The sequence below is a fragment of the Canis lupus genome, chromosome 18 (genome assembly GCF_011100685.1).
Source record: "Canis lupus familiaris isolate Mischka breed German Shepherd chromosome 18, alternate assembly UU_Cfam_GSD_1.0, whole genome shotgun sequence".
NCBI lineage: Eukaryota > Metazoa > Chordata > Mammalia > Carnivora > Canidae > Canis > Canis lupus.
The window spans coordinates 55,485,214-55,506,926 of NC_049239.1; the positions used below are offsets into that span (position 1 = coordinate 55,485,214).

At 56.2% G+C, this 21,713-nt stretch overlaps 1 protein-coding gene across 5 annotated transcripts in view; it reads left to right on the plus strand.

Annotated features, from left to right (window-relative positions):
- Window positions 1–21,713, plus strand: part of SYT7 (synaptotagmin 7) — a 62,984-nt gene that overhangs the window by 12,556 nt on the left and 28,715 nt on the right. For 2 of the 5 annotated variants that reach the window (XM_038564367.1, XM_038564371.1), the window contains exons 2-3: window positions 10,865–10,968; window positions 15,142–15,221. In XM_038564367.1, the coding sequence (XP_038420295.1) occupies window positions 10,865–10,968; window positions 15,142–15,221 (184 nt within the window). Of the gene's footprint in view, window positions 1–10,864; window positions 10,969–15,141; window positions 15,222–19,423; window positions 19,556–20,475; window positions 20,704–21,713 lie in introns of all 5 variants that reach the window. The other 3 variants (XM_038564365.1, XM_038564370.1, XM_038564369.1) reach the window with 3 other exon arrangements.

Consider the following 21,713-nt stretch of genomic DNA (forward strand, 5'->3'; position numbering starts at 1 on the left):
TTGTGGAGGGGTGAAGCAGTGAGGCTTCCAGAACATAGAAGGAGGGGGAGGTGGATCCTACTAACCTGCAAGATTAAAGGCAGACAGATGTGTTTCAAGTGCCAGTCTCAACACCCACCAGCTGCACTAGCTCACCTCATCTCTCTTGACCTCACCCCATCTGTAGAATGCTGACCATCATGCTTCCTCCCGGGGGAGGGGTTATAGTTTTAAATGAGATCGTGTTTGCAGAGCTTTCAGCAGTTCTTGGCTATAGTAGTTGCTCAATAAATTATATTGTCTGTGTGTACTGTAATTAAAGACTGTTATCTTTACTCCCTACTTGGATCCAGAGAGGCAGTGATTTGGGGCATTGTCTTCAGGTGGTTTTATTTGCTTAGATGTTTGTTTTTGGGAAAAGAGGGATTTCTACACCCAGTGAGGCTAATATGAAGCAGTCCCTAGAAACACCAAGCAGATCTGCTTTTCAAAGAGCCCCCACCTGTGGAGTAGGGAACAGGAGTGGGCAGAAGCTGTGGCTTTCTCTCCTAACTCCCACTTTTTCCTAGAGAGGGGCTGTGAGCAAGGTTCTTATTTGAGTGGTTGTGAGGTGGTGAGCCTTTGCCCTCAGGGAGGCCTGTTTACAAGTCTTTGTGTTCATTTTGGTAGGACTTACCCTACAGCGGGAGAAAAGGCTGTGTTTGTTTAAACAGATCTATCCCACCCTCCTGGGAAGAGGGAGCAAGAAGTTTTTCACTTAGCCCTGGTTGACCACTGGTTTGAGTCTTCACTGTGAACTAGGTAGTGTGGTGCTCCAAGGTGGCTGCAAGGCAGTCACGCTGCCTGGAACGTGCAGGTTATTGGGCAGCGCGGCAAGCTCAGAGTGCCATATTTTGTCCCCCTACCTCCCATGGGTAAGGGGGCAGCGACGGGGGGGACTGTAGGCCACTCCTTCCCTGTCCACCCAACGCCACTGCTGGGAACCTTTTGTTTCTGCTCTAAGCACAGTGCCCGCACCAGCTACCAGGAAGTAGTTCGGCGCGCTCCACTTGAGGGAATGGAAGGTGGAATTTACATCAGTGGGGAGGCTTTTTGTGTCCTGAGTTGAGTGCTAACTTGGGTCCTCGGCATCTGAGGACCTCATGGGGGAAAGAGAGTTCTTGAAGTCTCCTGGTCACCACCGTAGCTTCAGGTCCTGGCTGATCAGGGAGGAATTGGCACAGGAAGGTGGGATCACTATGCTGCAGTTCTGAAAACAGCTCCAGTCCTTTGGCTCCTGCTTGTTAGGGACAATGCAAAGGTCGGCCTGGAGGAGGGAGCAGTCCCAGGACCAAAATGGATTTCAGCACCAAGGACAGGAGCATCGCGGCTGGCACTTGTTTCAGCACCACGGACAGATCCCAGGGCTGTTCTGGGGGGCTCCCTCCTAACAATTATGGTGCAAATGATACCCCAGAATGTGGTAGAATGGCACCTCCCAGACGGAATCTCAGCCACCTGCCTTACGTTCTAACGAGGAGACTTAGGACCAGAGAGTTGAGTTTGTTGCCTAAGGCCACGCGCCCACAGTGACACAGTGGATGGCAGAACTGGATTTCAGATCCCCAGTGGTCTCTCTCCAACCATTTCTTCCCAGCTGGATTTCCACTAGTTTTCTCCCTCCTTCATAAACATCCCTGGGAGCAGCTTCACATTCCATTCTATCTCTGAGAGCCCTTGAGCTGGCAAAGATTAAGTGTACCCTTTCCCCCACCAAAACCCCAGTCAAGAATCTGAATCCCAGGATGGAAGACCCCTAGCCTCTGAGGCTCTAAGCATCAGGTGGGAGTGTGTTGTGGCAGGACAGGTGCCCTGGCCTGTAAGGAAGCCTTTGACTTGGGGAGCAAGAGTTGAGTCATCAGCATGAGGAACTCTTAAGTGCTCTGAGATCCTCAAATAAAATAGAGCATACCATTCCAACCTCAGCTTCTTTGCAGCAGTGTATTATTAATAACAATAAGATGCTGACTTAGGCCGAAGCACAACAATGCATTATTCATAGGAGTAACTAGTGGTAAAGGCCTGCACTTCATCTTCACATGTCCCTGATCCTACCCTTGCTCCACAATCCTGATGGAGAAGCCCTCCACCTGAGTTCCTCCTTTCCTAGGCTCCTGCTGCTGTGATGGATATGATCATTGTCATGGCTGCCCAGGTGGATCATCAGCTTTGGATTAGGGTGGTTGGGGAGGGTGGCTGATTCCCAGCTAACTCAGGGCTGGCACCTGATCCTGTTTATCCTGGGTGCCTTTGACCCTCATGACTTCCAGACTCAGCAGCTCTCTAGAGTCTGCATATGGTCCCTCTCCACACACACACATCCACGCACACCATCTTTTGAGGCTGAAGACTGAAGCCAGACATACCAGGCTTCCCTAAGCTAGGAATTGTGGGAGTTGGGAGTGGCTGTGGTGAGGGGAGGCGTCACCAGATAGAATATACCCCATCACCATTAAATATGACAAGAGATATGAAACCATAGGTAAACTCCAGAGCACTTTGTAAACTCTTCTTCACTGAAAAAATGGGAGCCATTATTACAAGGCAATGCTCTCTGTTGGAAAAGAGAGCCAGGGTAGAGAAGGCATGGATGAGGCCTCTGTAGCTCACCAGGCCTTTCTCCCCTGATGAGGAGTGGAAGTGCTGGTAGATCCTGACATGTCCCCATCCAGTTTCTTGCTAGAACAGCTCCTGGCCCATCCAGACAATCCTTCACTCGCTGTTTACTCACTTGGCATCTCCTCTGAATTCTAAACCAGGGGTATCGCAGCTGGCACCTGTTTCAGCACCGCGGACAGATCCCAGCCGGCCTCTGAGGCCCCTGCCAGGGCACTCTCCCTAGCTCACTCGTGCATTATCTGTTTTTATTACAGTCAAGGCTGAGGAGGCTTGCTCCTGCTAAGCCCCTATTTTCAGCTACTTGTAACTTTCCAAAACAATCCCCTGGGGCCTCCTCTTTCACCAGCCTTGTGCCCTCCCCAGGTCTCCTTGGCTTTCCATTGAACACTCAGGGAGACTGTCCAGGGGGCATGGTGGTAGGGTGGAGGCCCAGCATTCCTGGGAAATGAATGCCAGGCTCTATTTCTCCTCCTTTTCCTTCTACCAGCCCACTTTGTTTTCTTTTCTCCTAAGGTGGGTAGCTTGAAGGGAGTTACAGAGTAAAAAGAGGGCAGAAAATTCAGCATGACAGGAGGCCCGGAGCTTTGCGTGGCTATGTAGGTTCAGAGTTTTGCTCCTTGGTTTTCTGTTGCTTTTTCCCCAATTCTGCCTTTTTCTGGCTTTGTGTATGTATGTTGGGTCAGGAGGAGGAAGGAAGGTAGGATAGGTACCAAAATGTACCCCCTTCCCATGCCCAAGAAGTCCTAGGGCTGGTAGGCTCTGCACTTGTAAATGCTCTCCCACCTTCCCCCCCATTTCCATCTGCTCAGCATGCACATAGAGGGGTGCTTCCTTTGGAAACCTGTGACTCCAGATTTCACTGCTTTCCACCTTGAACGTCATTATGCAGCCAGCAAAGGATAGGGGGAGGTGCTGGCGCATGCTGTGTCGTAAGTAGTGCAGAATCAAGTGGGAGGAGGTGGGATTAGGATAGGAAGGCACTGGCAGATATAGCCCCAACCACCCCCAACATCACTCTGGTTTATCTCTGGAATAGTGGTTGTGCCCTAGGCAGTGCCAGAGACAGGGCCCTGGGCAAGTCCTGGGCTACCCCACCCTTCTTTGTTTTTTGCTCAGGCTCACCGTTGTCTAGCCCCAGGGGCCCAACCCCCAGCCTGTTCTGGGGATGTTTAGGTGCACTGAGCCTCTCTCTAATGAGGGTGATTTATTGAGGCTGAGGGCTGGGCCATTGGAGGAGGAAGGATCCCTGGGAAGGGTGTTTGTGAGCGGAGTCGCTAAAGCACTTGAAGTAACTCAGGTACTTGCCCAGGGCCCTGTCTCTGGTACCTTTTTTTTTTTTTTTTTTTTTTAACCTCTCTTCTGCTCTGTGCCCTTGGGCAAGTATTTAACCCTTCTGAGCCTGTTTCTTTGTAAAACATGCACGAGAATATTTACCTCTAGAGGGGTGCCGAAGACTATAAACATGATTCAATGCTGAGCATACTTGAGTGACTATGATGAAAGGTATTGGTAAGATCTAAAAAGAGGAAAGCAGTCTAGGTTGGGAGGGTGTGGGGGTGATGGGACAACTTTGGAAGGCCTAGATACAGAGAGTGTGCGTGTCATCAGCCGAGGGTGCAAGAGAAAGCAAAGTCTCAGGGAAAGCATCTGTGTACACAGATTTCCAGCATGTCAAGCAGCTTCTCTGTCTTGTATCCTGGGCTGTGGACCATGGGGGAGCCCAAGCGATGGGGAGACACAGTGTTACCCCTTGACTCTGCTTGGGGGAGGTGCCTACCCCCAAGAAAAGGGCATTGGACAGAAGGTCAGTTAGTTGAGGTTTGGAGAATGAAGAGACTGCTGTGAGCACTTGTCATCAGGAAGGGCTTCCTGAAAGAGGCAGTCTTACCTGGAGAGCCTTGAACAACTTCATGCATTTGTTCAGCACTTACTTATCCAGCCTCTCCTAGGTACCAGACCTGGGACTACAGAGATGAATGATCTGGGGTCTTGGCGCTCCAGGTGTTTCCAGTGGGGGAAAGACAGAAAGTGCTACTTATTAACCCACAATGATGAATTGCCATAGTTACGGAGGAGGGAATGTGGGAGGGAATGAAGACCATCTTGTTTAGGGATATTAACAGTAGAAGATAGAAGGAAGGCATTCCAGGCAGAGGGAAGAGCTTGTGCCCAAGTGGAAAAGGGGTTAGCCTTCTTGCAGGAAGAAGAAAAGTTAGTTAGGCATACCTGGGTCATGCAATGGAGCCCATTGTGGAGGGCGGGGACATCCTTCAGCACAGAGGGAGGCAGCTGGAGTTGCTGTGAAGGGCAGGCTCCTGTCCTTAATTTGCCGTGCCTGTTTCTTCGTCTGTGAAATGGGGATGATAATGGTACCCGGTTGTGGAGATCTCATATAAACTTCCTGGCACAGAGTCTGGCCACAAAAAGTGAGTGCTCAGGTAATGTGAGCTATTATTTTATCTTGACAGAACCCCAGCAGGGGAAGTCAGGGGTTGTTATCACTTGAAGATGAACCACTGGGGTGAGTACAGGGTTCACTGTTACCCCAGGGTCACTGGCTGTAGACAGAGGTATGACTAGAATCCAGGCCATCTGCCTCCAGCTCCTCTTCCTGTCCCACGGCTTTGCCTCAGGACAGGCAAAATTTGAGTAGATGAATAATGGACATGGGAGAGAATTCCAGGCCAGAGGAAGTATATGAACATCTAGATCTCATGGATGGCAGAGGGAGCTGGGCATCTGCTCATGGCCATGGCCATGTGCGTGTGCGTCTTTGTGTGCTTGACTGTCAACACAGGTGTCCATGCATGGTATGAGTCTCCAAGGCTTGGCATGTGTGTGTATTTGTGTGTACATGGGTATCTGTGCATAGGTGTATGTTTATGCATGTGTGCGAATGAGCATGGGTGTCTGTGCGAGGGGTGAGTCTCTGGGGCACGTGCATGCACATGTGTGGGGTGTGGGCCACATGATTGTCTGTGCCAAGAGTAAGTCTCTGGTATATGCAGGTGTGTATATGAGCCATGGGTGTCCATGTCGGTGACCTGGGCGTGTGTGTACCTCTTCCCCTTCTGGCTCCTGTTCTTCCCCCGCACCCCCGGGCAGCTGCTGAGCATGCCCTCAGAAGTCCATTCCCTCTCTAGCAGCTCCCCAGGGCATCCCAGCAGCCAGCAGTCCTATTTGATTCTGTTCATCCATAAATTATGGCTTGCTGAGGAGATGAGAAGGAGTCGGGAATGGGGGCAGAGCCCTGGCAAGGATCAGGCTCAGGTCTGCAGTTCACACCTGAAGCCCAGCCTGGCTTCCAACTGTTGCCCCACCCCAACCCCCTTGCCTCAGCCCTGTAGATCCTCACCACTGGCATTCACTGGTGCTTTCAGTCTTGGTCAGCCCTCAGGGCAGGGCCTGAGGGTAAGACAGGACCCCTGGCCTCTGCTGTGTTGTGGGGAAGAGCTAGATGTGTATCTAGTTTGGTATTTTATTCAACACTCATTGAGCGCCGGCTCTGCGCCCCAGCCCCAGATGTCTCTAATACGGGGCAGACGTGGTAATACTATGATAATAGCTAGCATTTGTTGCCTACTTATTTTGTGTCAGACACTGTGCTAAGGCATTATATTTGCTAATTCCTTTAAACCTCACAATTGTCCTATGAGACCTGTACTATTATTAGCCCCCATTTACAGAAGGGAACACAAAGGCAAGCAAAGATTAGGTCACATGCCTTGGAAGAATAAGAGCCAGAACTTGACCCAGAGAGTCTGGCTCCAGAGCCCTGGCACTTAATCATTGCCCCCTAAAGGAAGGGTGCAGGCACGGTGTGATGGAAGCTCAGAGGCAGAAGAAATTAATTCCCACTGGGGATCTTATGGAAAGCTTCCTGGAGGATGTGCTTTTCATCTGGGTCTAGAAAAGTCAGAAATTGTCAGGCAAAGATGGTGTGGGGGAAGATTGAAAGGGGCCCTGGTGTGTGTGTGTAAAAGAAAGGCTCAAACTCTCACAGCAGCCTCTCCCATCTCTTCCCTCCCATCTTGTCTTGGTGACAAGTAGGATGACACGCAAGTACCGAACATTTAACAATATTTACTGAGCACCTCCCATATGTCAGCCTATCACAGAATATCCGGAACGAGCAAAGCAGATACAGCTCTTGCCTTCATGGACTCTGGAGTCTGGTACACAGTAGGTGCTTAATAAATGGCAGCCTCTGTTATTATCATGATCCCTAGAAGCCTGGGGTCCTGCTCACTTATTCTTTCATCAAGCTTTTGTCAAGTACCTGCTGTATGCCCAGCTCCTTCCTTGGTCCTGGGAAGACAGTGGTGAACAGAATGTTAGTCCTGCCCTCATGGAGCTGTTGTCCAGCCTCAGAGGTGGGCTGCCTCCTCGAACACACAGGCTTTACCCTGAGAGCCCCTTAGCTGGTGGCTTGGTCAGGAGCACAGGACCCCACTGGATCATCGTTAAACCCAAGCTCTGGTCAGCTGACATGCCCACCACAAGCTTGGGCAGAGGGGCAGCAGCGTGCCCAAGCTTGCGCCTCACTCCCAGGACAGCCCTGGGATTGGACCCAGGAGGGCTGGCTCTCCCCGCTCCTAGCTCACCCTGCTGCCCAGGGCTCCTGGCATCATTCATCTGCCCTTGTCTGTGTCTCACCCCCAAGGACCCAGGATGTCTCCTCTGCCCAAGGATAGGTCGTGGAACCCAGCCCTGTCAAAGGCTGACGAGGGCTACAATATTTTCTTTCCCCAAATGTTAATATGCTGATGCTAAGGAGACTTGAAACCATGTATGTCATTGGAGGAAGGGTTAGAAGGGCCAGGGCGGCTTTGCCTGGAGAAGACTGCAAGGGGACATGAGAGCTGTCTGCAAGGATTTGGAGGCCTGTCATGTGGCAGAGGGAGCCAGCTTGTTCCTAGCAGCTCCGGAGGGCAGGCTTGGGAGCGAGGGGGGACAGGAGGTGGGCAGGGCGAGATGTAGGGAGACAGATTAGGCTCAGGATGAGGCACAGCAACCCTCCCTAACAATGCCTGGTGGTGGAGGGCCTGCCTCCTGCCGAAGCAGCTCCTTGTCACTGACGGGGCTGCCCAGAGTGTTTGTGCGTTGCTGGGGCCAGACTCCATGATGGCAGAGGTGCCTTCCAGCCCCACACATAGCGATCCATGCTCTGGGAATGGGTTCACTCTGGCTGGCAGGCAAGAACACATGCTTGCACCCCTCGAAGGCAACAACGCTTGCTGGCTGAGAACACTGTCACCTTTGGTCACCACATCAATGCAATTTGCAGTGACAAGCCTTTGTTTCACCCCAGCTTCAAGGGCTGTCAGTGGGCAGCTGGAGGCCTGGGCGGGGGAGGAGTCAGACTCCTTGCCTGGAAGGTGACAGCCACCTTCCCGTGCCAGAGGGGGATCCTGGATCCCCCCCATCTAGGGGGTTCAGCTTTCCTTGGCAACACAGCTTTTTCTTCAAATGGAACTTTCTACAAAAGCCCAAGATGTGAAACAGGGAAATACTGCTGCCTTTTTTTTTTTTTTTTTTTTTTTTTTTTTTTTTGAAGAGTTGCCCACCTGGAGCATGGCCTCCTACCCCAGCACCACAGCTATCAGATCAGGAGCTTGCTAACCCCCCTCTGGTCCTGCCTCTCCCCCACTCAAAAACCTCCCATGGCTCCCATGTCCTACAAAACACAGCAAGCCCCTCAGCCTGATAGACAAGCCCCTTCCCATCGGGCCCCACTCCACTCCCAGCCTGTCCTCCACCACTTCACAGCCACTAACCTAGACCAGCTCCTCAAACAACGTGTCTGACCCTCCCCCCACCTCCCTTCTCACCTTTGCTCTTGCTGTTCCCTATGTCTGAAATATCTCACACTCACCTCACAACCATCCCCAAACTACACCAAATACCACCCCCTCAGGGAAGCCTTCCCAGATAGCCCTCTAGTCCAGCAATTATTTCCTCATTTGTGCTCCCATAGCCTTCTGCTTACTGCTGAAAGAAAACCAACACCACCAACCTTCATCATAATAGGTATTTACCCAGTGCTAACAGTAACCCCATGGGGTGGGTTGTCTTTACTGGAAGACAATGAGTGGTTAAGATACTTGTCCACGGCCACTCAGCTATTAGGCAGAAGCTGCACTCACACTTCAGTCTTTTCTTGAGTGTTCTGGAATCTGGAGCCCCAGGCTGGGTGGTCTGCCACTCACTGGTGCTGGGGCACCTGACATGCTAGGAAATAATTAGCTGAATTCTTGCATCTTGCCTGTCCCTCGTGCCCCCTGGTGGATTCTTAACAGATAGTGGTTGAAGAAAGCTCAGACCAAAAATGGAATTTATTTTATTTAAAAGTGAGTTCAACAGAGGAAGGTGCAAGGTCACCTGCTTTCCCAGCCCACATCACACCCCCCTCCCAGACTCTTCCAGCAGGGCAGGGGCAGTTCCTGTGGAGACAACTGGAAAAAGCGCAGGTCCCCTTCCCAGGAGGTGCATTTGCCCCTCTCTTCGCTGCAGACTCGAGTCTTGGGGCCCTGATGGCATGACCTATGGTGTGATGGCCATCACTCTCCCCATTTATCTTGCCCCCCTCCCTTTCTCTCTGAAGCCTGGAGGTTAAAGACGGAGGCAGATGTGGCCTCTCCATCTTGCAGAGCTGTGTTCCTCTACCCTGGAGAGGGAAGAGCAGGACCAGGTCCTGGGGGTCTGCTCGCTGCCCAGGTCAGAGTGCCTAGGTGCTGTGTGCACCCTGGAGTTGACAGTGAACTAGGTGCAGGGCTTCCCCAGGGGCAAGGCTGTGGACTCGGGACAGGAGGAAGCTTAGTTGGCCTGGCAGGTGCACTGGTGGGGACGGGGCAAAGATGGCATTTGAAGTTGGGAAGGGAGAAGTGGGGCCCAAGCAGGATTCTCGGGGAAGCAAGTGGTGAATTGGCTGCCCGGAGCACTAGAATGAATGGTGGTAGGAGAGAGCCCCAAGGGTCCAGAGAGCTGGGCTAACTGCCGGCCCTTCCCCATGAGGCCCCACAGCCAAGCAAGAGAGACTGGGAGCCTAGAAGCTAAAATCACAGGAATCAGGACCAGACAGATATGTCGACTCTTAATTACCACCATCACTGTTACCGAAAAGCCCACGCAGGCTCCTCTGTAAATAAACAGTGTCTATTTGCCTTTAGGACGCATCCTGGTGCATACATATTTACAGTGCACGTGTGATCTATGCTGCTCTCTTTCGACTCCCCCACATGAGAATTTCTGAAATTTTGCCTGCCTTGCATTTGGTTTGAGCTCACGTTTGCAACCACCTGTGAGAAGGCAGGGAGGTTTAATCGCATTCACACAGAAGACTGAATGGTTATGTGACTTGTCCAAAGCCACAGTGAGCAAGTGGTGGGATTTGCACAAAAACCTGGGATTTTTGGACCAGGACAGGTCTGTCAACATGGCCACTTCTGAAGTATAAGACCCCTGAGCTCTTGGAACAGAAGCTGCCAGTGACCCTCGAGAGCATTTACGACACTGCAGACAGTGTAGGTGGGGCTGGCGCCCACACAGTGGGAGCATCATAGGCAAGCTCCAGTGATAAGGGTTGGGGAGGACAGGGTGTACATGGGTGGGCTTCCAGCCCAAGGAAAGCTGAGCTGAAGGGGGATGAGGGCGGGTCAGAGGATTCCAGAAATTCACTTTTGGACTACATATGTTGCTGTTGAGTTTGGGCCAGATACTTCTGAGGGTCTGTTAGCGCCCATGGGGCAAATGTCCTTAGAGGGACTATAGGAACTAGTAATAAGCCCTTTGGGCAAATGGGGCTGGAGTTGTGGCTCAGAGTATTGAAGGGGATGGAATGGTGCTGGGCAGGAAGGCCGTGCAGAAGCAGTGGCTTTTTAAGGGGGATTAGAAGTGTCCACTGAGGCCTGGCTGGGCTGGGGGGCATACTTGGCCTCTCCCTTTGGGGTGTCAAGTTTGGGTGATGGTGCGGATCATCTGGATTCACACAGAGCCCGTGCAGGGAGAGCCTGGGAGGAACTTCAACCTGCACAGTTGCCCATTTTACAGCTGAGGAAAAGGAGTCATAGAGAAAGGAAGAAACTTCCCAAGGTCAGCCAGCAAGGCCCAGAGCTCCCAGTTTGGGGGCCAGATGGAAGGGTAGGGTAATTGCTCTTGGGGGGCTCTGGGCTGAGGGAGGGCACCGGCCCCCGCCAATGAGGGTCTGACCTGTGCATGTCCTCCCCAGGGGCGCCCACCCGCGATGTCCTGCTGGTCTCTGCCATCATCACCGTCAGCCTTAGCGTCACCGTCGTCCTCTGTGGCCTCTGCCACTGGTGTCAGCGCAAACTGGTGAGGCTCCTGAGGGCCCCGGAGGCGGGGCCTGGCCCTGCACCCCGCGCCCCAGAGTTCGGGCTCTTGAATCCTCTCAAGGATACACGCAGATGACCCACCTGCTGTCATAGTCAGGCACCTTTCCGTAGGAATTCACATGCGTGCGCGCACTGGGTTTGCCTGGGTGTGGGCCCAGAGGTCTGCGTGTACACCCAGAACCACACACCTAGGGACACAGCTGTGGACAGAGAGTCTCACAGGCACAAGCACGTTCGTTCGCAGCCTCAGGCTCACACGCCCCACCTCCCACTGAAAGAAGCCGCAGTGCCTCCGAGTCGTAGCCCCTGCCACCCCAGCCGCGGGGCTCACACCCAGCTCAGCCGCCCCAGCTCCCCCCAGTGGGAGGCGCGCCCGCCCCGCCCCCAGCGCGGCACATCCATCCTGGTTCTTGGGGTTTGTACAAGCACAAATGGCTTCTTTTCATTTTTAACGAGGGCTGGGGAATTAACGAGCAGGATTAGGCCATCAATAAGTAATGAGACCGTCAGGAGGGTCATTCATCTCCTGAAGGCCGGGAGGGGGAGGGAAGCCAGGAGCGGTGGGTCTGCCCCGCCAGCCGCAGCCTGCTGCTCCCTGAGGAGGGACGGGCACAGGCTAGACCACACCCCGCCTCCCCCCACCCCGGTCCTGCTGCCCCAGCCCAGAAGTGCAGAGGGGGCTTTGGGGACTGCAGTGGGGCATCCCCAAAGGTGGACGGGCCTTTCCTGGAGCTAGGGTGAAGAAGCATCCCTGGCGGACACCTCCATCCCCTCGACTGACAGTGGTGGGAGTGGGGGCAGGTGCCACCGCTGAGACCCCCCCCCCATTCTCTCCCTGCCCTGATGCAGAGGGCCTTAAGGACGAGGGGGGAGGGCGGTGGCGGTGGGCACCCTGTAGTTGTAGGCTTCAAGCCCCAATCCTGTGGAAGAGAAGGGGCAGATAACTGTGGGAAGGACTTAGGAGGCCCAAAACCCCATTTGTCTCCTTCAGGAAAGGCAAACTCAGGGACTGGGAACATGGCTCTTCATTCTGGGACACTTAGCTTCAGGTAGATGCTTTCCCTGGGGAGGAGCCCTGGAGAAGGCAAGCTGTGCCCCGTGTGTCCCGTGTGCCCCACGTGTGAGTGCAGGCATAACCCATGTGCAGGTGGTGTGCAGGTGCAGGGAGTCAGGCTGGCTGCCCCGCATTGTTTCTGGATCTCCCGCATCTGCGTCTGTCTCGGAATTTTAGGGGAGGTGGAGGAGGGGTTTGGCCATGTGCCTGCGAATGTAAGTGTCCTGAGAGGCCATGGGAGGGCCGGAGCACATGCTCACCACAGCCCTGCTCGGTTGGTTGCAGGGCCTGTTAGGCCGTCTGTCTGTATGCATCTGAGGGCAGAGCAAGGTGGATGAGAAGGCGCTGCCAGTAACCTTGAGTGGGGGTCTCTGTGCTGAATGTGTCGACCCTGGGGGTATTGGTACAGTATGTGTGTGTCTGTTCACCCCTGCGTGGTGGGATGTGCTTCATCTCATCAGATCTCCACCTGAGTGAGCTGACACTTGCTTCATCCCCACTGTCCTGGCCTCTCCTGGTAAGTGCTGCAGTGTGTGTGTGTGTGTGTGTGTGTGTGTGTGTGTGTGTTGTGGTGAGAGCCTCTCCCCCACTCAGTTCACCTGGGGACCAGTGTTCCAAAATGACGTTTGTAGCAGGTGGAGGGGGGCTGCCGCAGGCACAGGAAGCACCTTGGGCATCTTAGATGTGCAGCATCCCCACCCCCCTCAGCCGCCAGCAACTTCCCCAGGGGTCCAAGCCACAGTCTCTCTATCCCTTTTGACTTTCCCCCCTGAGTGGCCCAGCCCCCCAACCCTGCCACAACTCCCCTACCCCAACCACCATCTGAGGAGCCTGGGCTGTCCCTGTGCTTTAGGGGAGGGGCTCTCAGATGCCCCTTGCACCATTCCTGGACTCTCCTTGCCCGCCTGTCCCCTCAGCAGCAGTGATGTGATACCCCGACAGCCCAGATCCCATTGCCAAACATTAATAACTTCCTTAATCTCCAGCTGGCTTTTTCCAGATCAGCCTGGCCAACCCCCTGATTAGTAGGCTGGTGGTATTGGGTTCCCTCAGAGCCACCTAGTGTCTCCTGGACCCTGCCTGGGTTTCCTTTTGTTGCTCCCATGACTTCCCCTGGCCCCTCAAGTCGCACTGGTTCCTGTCCCCCACAGCACTGGGGGACAGCGCATTCAGCTGTGCCTGGCCTTGGGGAAGGGGCAGCTGACCCACCTTAGAAGAACGTGCTGACTAGGGCAAATTCTCCTGCCAAGACTAGGGAGAAAGAAGAGAGGGGGTGATGTGTAGGGGCTGGGGGCGGGGGTGGCGGGCAGCAGGGTCCTCCCTGTCCCACACTGCCTGAGATGTTGGGGGAAGGGGAGCATGGGGTGTGGGCTCCTCCTTGTGTCCTGCCCAGAGAAGGGCCCTTGCCAGCATGGGGCAGCTCCAGGTCCTGATCTTCCTAGTCTGGACTGGGTATTGTTTGGGATTTGAACTTCTGGGTAATGATGGGAAAGAGCAGAGCTAGAGCTGAGAGAGGCCAGCTTCTGTGGACTCAGAGGACCCAACAGCTCTGTTTTTTTCACTCTTAAAGTTTTGGCTCAGAGGCAACAGCCTGGGACTGAGGCATTAGGGGGGGCACTCCCATGTGGCCCATTTTGAGAACTGCTGGGTACCCGCTTCTACACCAAGTACTAGAGACCAAACGGTCCCTGCCGTTCGGGGCTGCATTCCACCCCCCTGTGCCCCGGGGTGGGTTGGGGGTATGGAAGTAAGTCAGGAGAGAAATAGTAATATCTGTGATGATGAGAGCCTGAAAAGATGAGGGACCTGGGGCTCATCTGGTGACAGCACTCCTTTTCAGAAAGGAGATCAGAGAGGATAGGGACTTGACCGGGGTGACATGGCATTGCTGACACCAGGACCCAGGCACCCCTGAGACCTGGGGGTGCTGGAGGTGGAGTGAGGACCCTACCCCCTCTGCCTACACCATCCCAGGGATCCCGCGACCTCTGCCCGTCTCCCTCAGTGGCTGCCTCCCATGCCCTGGAAGGGGCTGCAGTTGACAGGAATGTTGGGGAACATAGGGCCACGGTGTGGCTTTTATTTTGCTTTAGGGAGGGTGGGCTAATCTGTCGTGGCTGTGGTGTTGGTGACAGGATGGTGGGGAAACATGTGTGCACGTGTCAGTGTGTGTGTGAGTGTGTGTGCACGCTCATGCGCGCTGCCACCACCCCACTGCCTGCATCAGCCCTGGGCCTGGCTCAGGCCCATGGCCCATGGGTGTGCGTGAGGACGCTTGGTGGCAGCCAGGAATGTTAATGGTGCCAGGCTCTGCATGAGCTAAATTTAGAAACCCAAACTGAGAAGGTGAATGGTGCTCACCTTTCCAGCAGCAGGCCCAGGCCCCACCGCAGCCCCGGCCTTTTCTGTAGCCAGGGGACCTAGAGCACCTGCCCATCCTGCATGCCCTTTCCCCCTACTCATGCTGGTGTGAGGAACTCTGGGGGTGCTGGCCAGGCTGCCCCAGCTTCAGAGCCTGCAGGTAGCCTCTCTTCCTAAGGCTGCCATCCTGTCAAGGAGAGTGCTCAGCCCTGCCCTGCCTTAGTGCCCGAGGCAGGAGGACCCTAGGGAGCCCCCAAACAGTGCTGGACATGGTCCTGGACAGGACTGGGCATGGGGCCCTCTCTCTGCCCCTGCCATTGATGTCACTGGCCACTGCCAACCTTGCCCTACAGGATGCCACCCCCACCATCTGGGGGTGGTGACGTGGCCAGTGTGATGTGGCCAGGCGCCTGAGAGCCGTCTGTCGATGGCAGAGGGAGATGTAGTTCTGGGAGCCAGGCCAGAGCTCCGGGAGACAGGCAGACAGGAGGGGCCCCCATCCCTGGGGGTCAGGGATGGGGTGCCAGTCAAGGGGTGGAGTAGGTCCTCGAGCCTTATGGGGCCAAGGAGCTACCAAGCAGGGAACAGGTCGCCGTGGAGTTGGTACCTTTATACATTGGCCCCAGACCTTGCTGCCAAGGCTGGGCCCCAGCCTCCTCCCCTACCTAGACCTGTTCTGGGGAGGTAGGGAGGGTGCGGTGCTCTCTCCCAGGAGTGACCCTTGTGCTATCTCCACAGGGCAAACGCTACAAGAACTCCTTGGAGACCGTGGGCACGCCAGACTCAGGGCGTGGGCGCAGTGAGAAGAAGGCCATCAAGTAGGTGCCAGGCTTCAAGTTTGGGGTGGGAGCACGCAGGCAGCCCAAGTGGGATGAGCTTCCCCCTCCTCCCACTGGCCACACACACATTTGGTCTCCCCTCACACCTTGGGGCCATTGTCTCTCCCTGCCCCCTCCCCCACACTTGTGGTACCTCAGGGTGGCTCCGGGGCTCCACCTTTTGTGCCCATGCCCACTCACCCCACCCCACCCCCGCCCCCCAGAGCCTCACAATGTTACAAGGACTCGAGCTCCACTTTCTGGCAGCTGTCACTTCCAGCACTGTCTCCCTCCTCCCCCAACCCTGCTCGCTTGTCCCTCCATCTACCCTCATATCTCACATCACCCCATCCCAGCTGTCCTGCGGATCCAGGCTCCTCCCCCAGCCCCTGGGCTGGGGTCTCCTCTCCCGGTGGGGCTCAGGCTCTTATTTCAGACCTCACCAATGGCCTGAGGGTGACTTGGAAGGGGAGTAGACCTCAGTTCTGGGCCACTTGGAAAGCTGACAATGGGGACTCTTCCCTCCTGTCACTCCTGGTCCCTGTGGCCTGTCTTGCTGCCTCTGACTCAGCCAGGCTCCCTACTTGTGCTCTGAGATCCCTCCTCAAGGAGACACGTTTGCCTACCACAGACCACCATGGCCAGCCCAGTTAGCAGAGGGTCGCCGGGACCACCAAGGGCAGCCCCTTCCCCCCTCACCTACCACCCCACCTGGCTGGAAGCTCTGGGAGTGAGGGTTCTCTCTGGAGGGCTCCTCTCTGCTGAACCCAGGCCTTCGCTGGGAGGCTGTCAGGCTGATATAGGGCTGGGTGCCCCTCCATCGTAGCCTGGCCAGGGCTGAGCCAGCCAGCAAGGGGCTTTGCCTGAAGGAGAGCCGCCCCAGCCTTCCGTGCCCCACCCTAACCCCCACTCCTTCCTGTGACTCAAGGCTCACACCATCCGTGCCCCACGCCTTCCCTTCTGCCCCCTTCCCACAGCCTAGTCCTGTTTCCCCTTCTTATCCATGCTCTCCCTTCTCCCTCTCCCCGGCTCATGAGGGCTCCTTCCCTGCTCCTCCTCTGTTTTTATCTCTTGCTCTGACCCTGCTTGGGGCCTTCACAGAAGCTTCCAGTGTGTGTCTGGAAGGGGGTGGCGGGCAAGTGTAGAGGTGGGCCTGCTGAGGTTGCGGGCAGGAGGAGGCTTGGGAGGAGGCCTCAGGGAGCCTTTGAAGCTGGGTTCAGCTGCACACTCTCCAGTCTTCAAAGCTGAGAACTGGCAGGTCTCTGGGGCTGCTGCAGAGCCCAGGCCCCAGGCTTTCTGAAGGCAGGGAAGGACCACGAGGGGCCAGCCCAGCACCTATCCCACCTCCAGACCAGGCCCCTCTAACCCAGTTTGCTGTTGGGCCAGGGAACCTGTCTCTGCCGGTGGCCATAACCTGGGATGTACGCGTTCTGGATAGTTGTGGAAAGGGCCCGTGAGAGGAGATGGGATGCCCGGCAAGGGGGAAGGCAGGCAGCAGAGTGGGCAGGCTGGGACAGCACCCACGGATGCTTTAAGACAGTGGCCATCTCCTCTTCTCTATAGCCCTGGGCTGCTGCCCGCTCCCACCCCGCTGAGCTGTCAGAACCCCCGCCTTACGGGAAGGAAGCCACCATTCCAGTCTCCATGCCCTGGGTTCCTAGGCCTTAACCTCTTAACCAGGGCCCAGGGCCAGTATGGTGGCAGGAGGCAGGGCTTACCCTGCACAATCTCTTCATAGACTTAGGACCTCCTCCGAAGGGATCTTTTTTCTAAAAAAAAAAAAAAAAAAAAAAGATTTTATTTATTCATGAGAGACACACAGAGAGAGAAAGAGAGAGAGGCAGAGACAGAGGCAGAGGGAGAAGCAGGCTCCACGCAGGGAGCCCGATGCAGGACTCGATCCCAGGACACCGGGATCATGCCCTGAGCCGAAGGCAGGCGCTCAACTGCTCATCCACCCAGGCATGCCTGAAGGGATCTTTTGTCAAGGATTCTGGGAAGTTGCATTCTTTAGCAGTATTTCCCAAACTGTGTTCCTCAAAGCACTCCATAAATGATTCATAGTTATGCCATGAATCACTGTGGTTTCATGGGTCTCATGACCAAATAAGTTTGGGGAAAACTGCACACTATCTCCCTCTTGGAGATACCAGTATTCAGTGACATAGTAAAGGCTCTGAGAAGTCCTACAGTAAAGGGACCTGTGTTTCCCAAGCTTTTAAAATTAAAGATCATCTTTTCCAGTACCGCAACAGTCAGCATCCCAGCCTGGCAGAAATGACCTTGATGGATCTTTCTCTCTAGGATCTAGGATCGGATGATCCTTGATTTTGGAGATCTGGAGAGGGCAGGGGGAGGGAGGCTTCCAACTATTCCATCCCTCTGTTACACTGGAGGATGTAAAAGGATGTCTCTGGCAGGAAAAGGGTCTTCTGTTGAGGCAGCATCCCCAGGGACAGGCCTCCCAGGGCTGAAGGCCTGTCCTGCCTCTCCCACCTCAGCCTCCACTGTGCCACTCACAAACTGGCCCAGGACTTTGGCTTTGAACCCTGTGTACGGAGTCCCTGTGAGACATTTCTGAGGTGCACTCTGGAAAGGCAGGCACTGTCCTCACCCCCTTGGACCAGGACCACCACCTCCTCTGGGCCTGAAGTGGCTGCTCAGCTTCTCTGCCTTGTTCCCAAGTCTGAGGCTAAGAACCAAGGTCAAGGTCAAGGTCAAGGTATGGTAAGGGGGTGGGGAGAGAAGCAGGTTTCCCAAGAACATGTTTGCTCCATCTTCAGGAGATGTGCCTTCCTTCCCAGTGGCCTCCCCCCTCCACAGGGCCCTTGCCTTGACCTTGAGTAGTTGGCACAGCCTCAGTGCAAGCCCTGCCCCCAACTCCCCTACCCCCAGTTCCTTCCCCTAGATGCATTTCTGAGGGCTCAGGCATGGCTCCCTTCTGGAATGTTCCTGTGGCCTGTTTCTTCTGCCTTTCCTCTCCCTGTGCTCCCAGGCCTGCCCCTCAGGGCCCCAGGAGCCTGACAAGTTGATGGAGCCCCTTGCCTTTGGTTTCTGGGATTTCCAGGCTGTGCCTTCTGCAGCCAACCCCCAGTGTAAGTCCCCACATTCCCTGTGCTGCCAGCACATCTGCTGCATTCATATGACTTGTCTCAGGGCAGGAGGGGGTGAGAAGACTGGGTCAGAGGGTCCCTTCCAGACCCAGCAGCTCCACCTTGGAAAGGATCAAGGGCACAGGGAGAGGCTGCCCTGGCTGGCAGTTCAGGTACGTGTCGAGGACCTGAGGCTGAGTCTGCCTATCAGCCCCCACAGAGAAAGACAGGCTACCATCACACGGGCCCAAAACACTGGACCTGCTGGGCTCTGGGTGACCTGTCACATCCTCAGCAAGATCAGAGGCCTGGAGATGCTTCTCTTTTCTGGGGGACGACCCAACCACCACATCTGCGATGAGTGGAGAATGTCTTCAGCTCAGCTGAGATCCCACTGAGCTCATGCAAAGCCTGTGTCCTAGGAGGGGAGAGAGCAGAGGAGGCTGGAAGACCTCGGGCCAATGGAAGGAGGAGAAAGATGGGCAGGGAGCTGAGCCCCAGGAGCGGCTCAGTGGAGGTGCATGGAAGAGGGGAGAACCTTGGGTCTCGATTGTAGGAGAGCTGGCACCCCAGCAGATGCAGCCAATGTTCTGGTTTGGCAAGCAGGGAGACTGAGGCCAGGAGGGGGGATGTGCCCAGCAAGTTGACAGCAGGGTCTGATCTACCTTTCAGCTCTCTCCAGCCAGAAACCAGCACCCTCTCCTTCTCCCGCTCCCTGCACCATCCTACCCTAGGCCTGTAGCCCCTGCCCTCTCCTCGCCTCTCACCATCTTTCTCTCTCCCACCAGCTTCCCGGGTGTGAGGCTCCAGTGTGCCCACCTGCAACTCGCCTCCTTTCTGCGTCGCTTCTCCCGGCCCTCAAGTGTGTGAGCGTGTGCAGACACGCGTGTGTGAGCGGGCGTGCGTGTGTGCGTGTGTGCGTGGCACAGCTGCCTCCTCTCTTCCTCCTGCAGGAGCAGACCCTGGCCCTCTCCGCTCTCTGTGTGTGCTGCCCCGGGGGGGTGGGGGCCGTCTCTTCTGCCCCCCCCAGTCCCCTCTACCCCCGCAGGACTTGCGGTTCTTGTTTCTTCTTGTATCTCCCTGTTTTCTCCCCTCTCTCTGCCCCTCCAGCGATCTAGACAGAGACTTTTGGAATAACAATGAGAGCACAGTGCAGCAGAAATGGAGCTCCTATCCTCCCAAGGAGTTTATTCTAAACATTTCACCCTACGCCCCTTATGGCGACCCACGACTGTCCCTCAAGTGAGTGACTTTACCTGGTTTGATCATATGTACTGAGTATCCGAGTACCCGCGCACGCCCCCCTTCCCCCCCTGGCCCTCACTGACCCTCCGGCTCCCATCCCCCGTCCCCCACCTCCCCACCCGTGCACCCATGGGCAGGCTGGCCATGGAGACGAGCAACCCCTCCTGCCTCCCCTCACCTGCCCACCCGTCTCCACTGTCCCCTCCCCGCCAGGGCCAGCTGAGCAGGAGAGCCCCTCCGCAGCCACACCTGGCTCCCCCCTGGCCCCCCGCGGTCCCCCACCCCCTTCTGTGCAGTCAGGATGGGGTTGCCCGTTGGTCCCCCCTCTCGGTGTGGCTCGCTTCCTCCTCCCTGCTGTGTGCTGCTGCCCTGGCTGCTCGGTGGTGGTGGTCGGTGGTGGTGGTCGGTGGTCGGTGGTCGTGGTCGTGGTGGCGGTGGCGGTGATGGCGGTGACGGTGGTGGTGGTGATGAACTCTGACTAACACGGCTTTCTCTTTCTCCCTGCCTTGGGGCCTCCTGGCCTGGACAGCCCGCTCTTCCTCCGTCGTTAACCCTTCGTTGTCCTGTGGGATAGAGTTGGAGGTGGCTGCCCTCCCCCCACCCCCGCTGCCCCTGCCCCAGGCGGTGGGGAGGGGCCGCCCCTCCGTTGTCGTGGTGCGTTGTTCTCTGACCCCAGCCCGCCCGGCCCCTCCTCTCCGCAGGCTCTGCTGTAACCCACTCGCAGCGCTGATGTCTCTCTCTCTCTCTCTGTCTGTCTCTTGTCCGTCTGTCTCTCTCCTCCTCTCTCTCTGTCTCTTTCTTTCTTTTATCTGTCATTGTTTCTCTCCCTCGCCCCTCCACCCCCACGTGTGGCCCACCCTCTCCCCCCACCGCCACCCCCGGCGCCCCTCTGGCCGGCTGCCTCCCGCGTGCCTCAGTGGCACCCTCCTGTCGGGCGCCCAGGTGGCCGCTGCGGCGGGGCTGGCGGTGGAGCGGGAAGGCCGGCCGGGGGAGAAGCCAGCGCCGGTGCCGCCACCCGGAGAGGACGCCTTGAGAAGCGGCGGTGGGGCTGCCCCCAGCGAGCCGGGCAGCAGTGGCAAGGCGGGGAGAGGCCGCTGGCGGACGGTACAGAGCCACCTGGCCGCAGGGAAGCTCAACTTGTCCAAGTGAGTCATGGCTCTGTGGCCACCAGAGCCCAAGCTCAGGCCGGACCGCCCGCAGGGGGCGGGGGGACAGCGGGGATCCCCCAGCATGCCCCGCTGCTGCCCCCCCAGAGGTGCCGTCCTTGGCCCCTGGCTCATTCCATCGCTTCATGAGATGCACATCATCCCTGCCATCGGGCACAACTAACAGCCATACGATGTCACATCTCAGCCTCCCGGCTGCTGTCCCCATCCTCCCCATCCGTCCCTTTCCTTGCCGGTGACCAAGTCATTTCATTTTCTGCACCCCCACCCCACCCCCCAGGCAGCTTCATTTCAGTCCTCAGGTCATCCCATTCTCTTTGATTGGCGGGACTCCCTATCCCAGCCGCCAGGTCATCCCTCTGTGGACTACCCATGGTTTTCAGCCATTGGACCATCCCGTCCCTGGGGAGTTGGCCTCTGTTTGATGCCACCCATCCGCCACTGAGCCTCCCTCTTACAGCCAGCAAATGGCCCCAGACCCAGAGGCTGAGCCATTCCATTTTGACCATCAGGTTGCCTCCATTGGCTTGTCCCACTCTTGCTTGTACCCTCCCCCGCCCCCGCCCCCCTCACCATCTGTCCTGTAAGCCCACCATGAGCATCTGGGCCACCCTCATTGGTCCATCCTCATCTCAGCCATCCCCACTGGCTGTCCCAGTCTTGGGCAGCGAGCTGTCCTGCTGGCAGCTGTTGGGTGGTGTGTTCTTGGCGGTTGGGTTGTTGAGCACCCTCCCCTCCCCAGCAGCTAGCTTCTCTCTTTTGGCAGGGGTGGTCTGGACATCGGATGGAAGAGCTGTTTCCTTTTTAGTAGCTCTCTGAGTTTTGCCAAACGAGATGGTCCATCTCTTGGGCCATGTACATAGGGCTGGCCCCTGTTCACAGCAGAAAATATGTTCTCTCCTCCCCTACCATGGGGCAGCCTCATTCTCATCTTGGCTTTTAGAAACTTCCATTTCCCCACAGCTGAGCCCTCCCAGGCTCTCTAAATC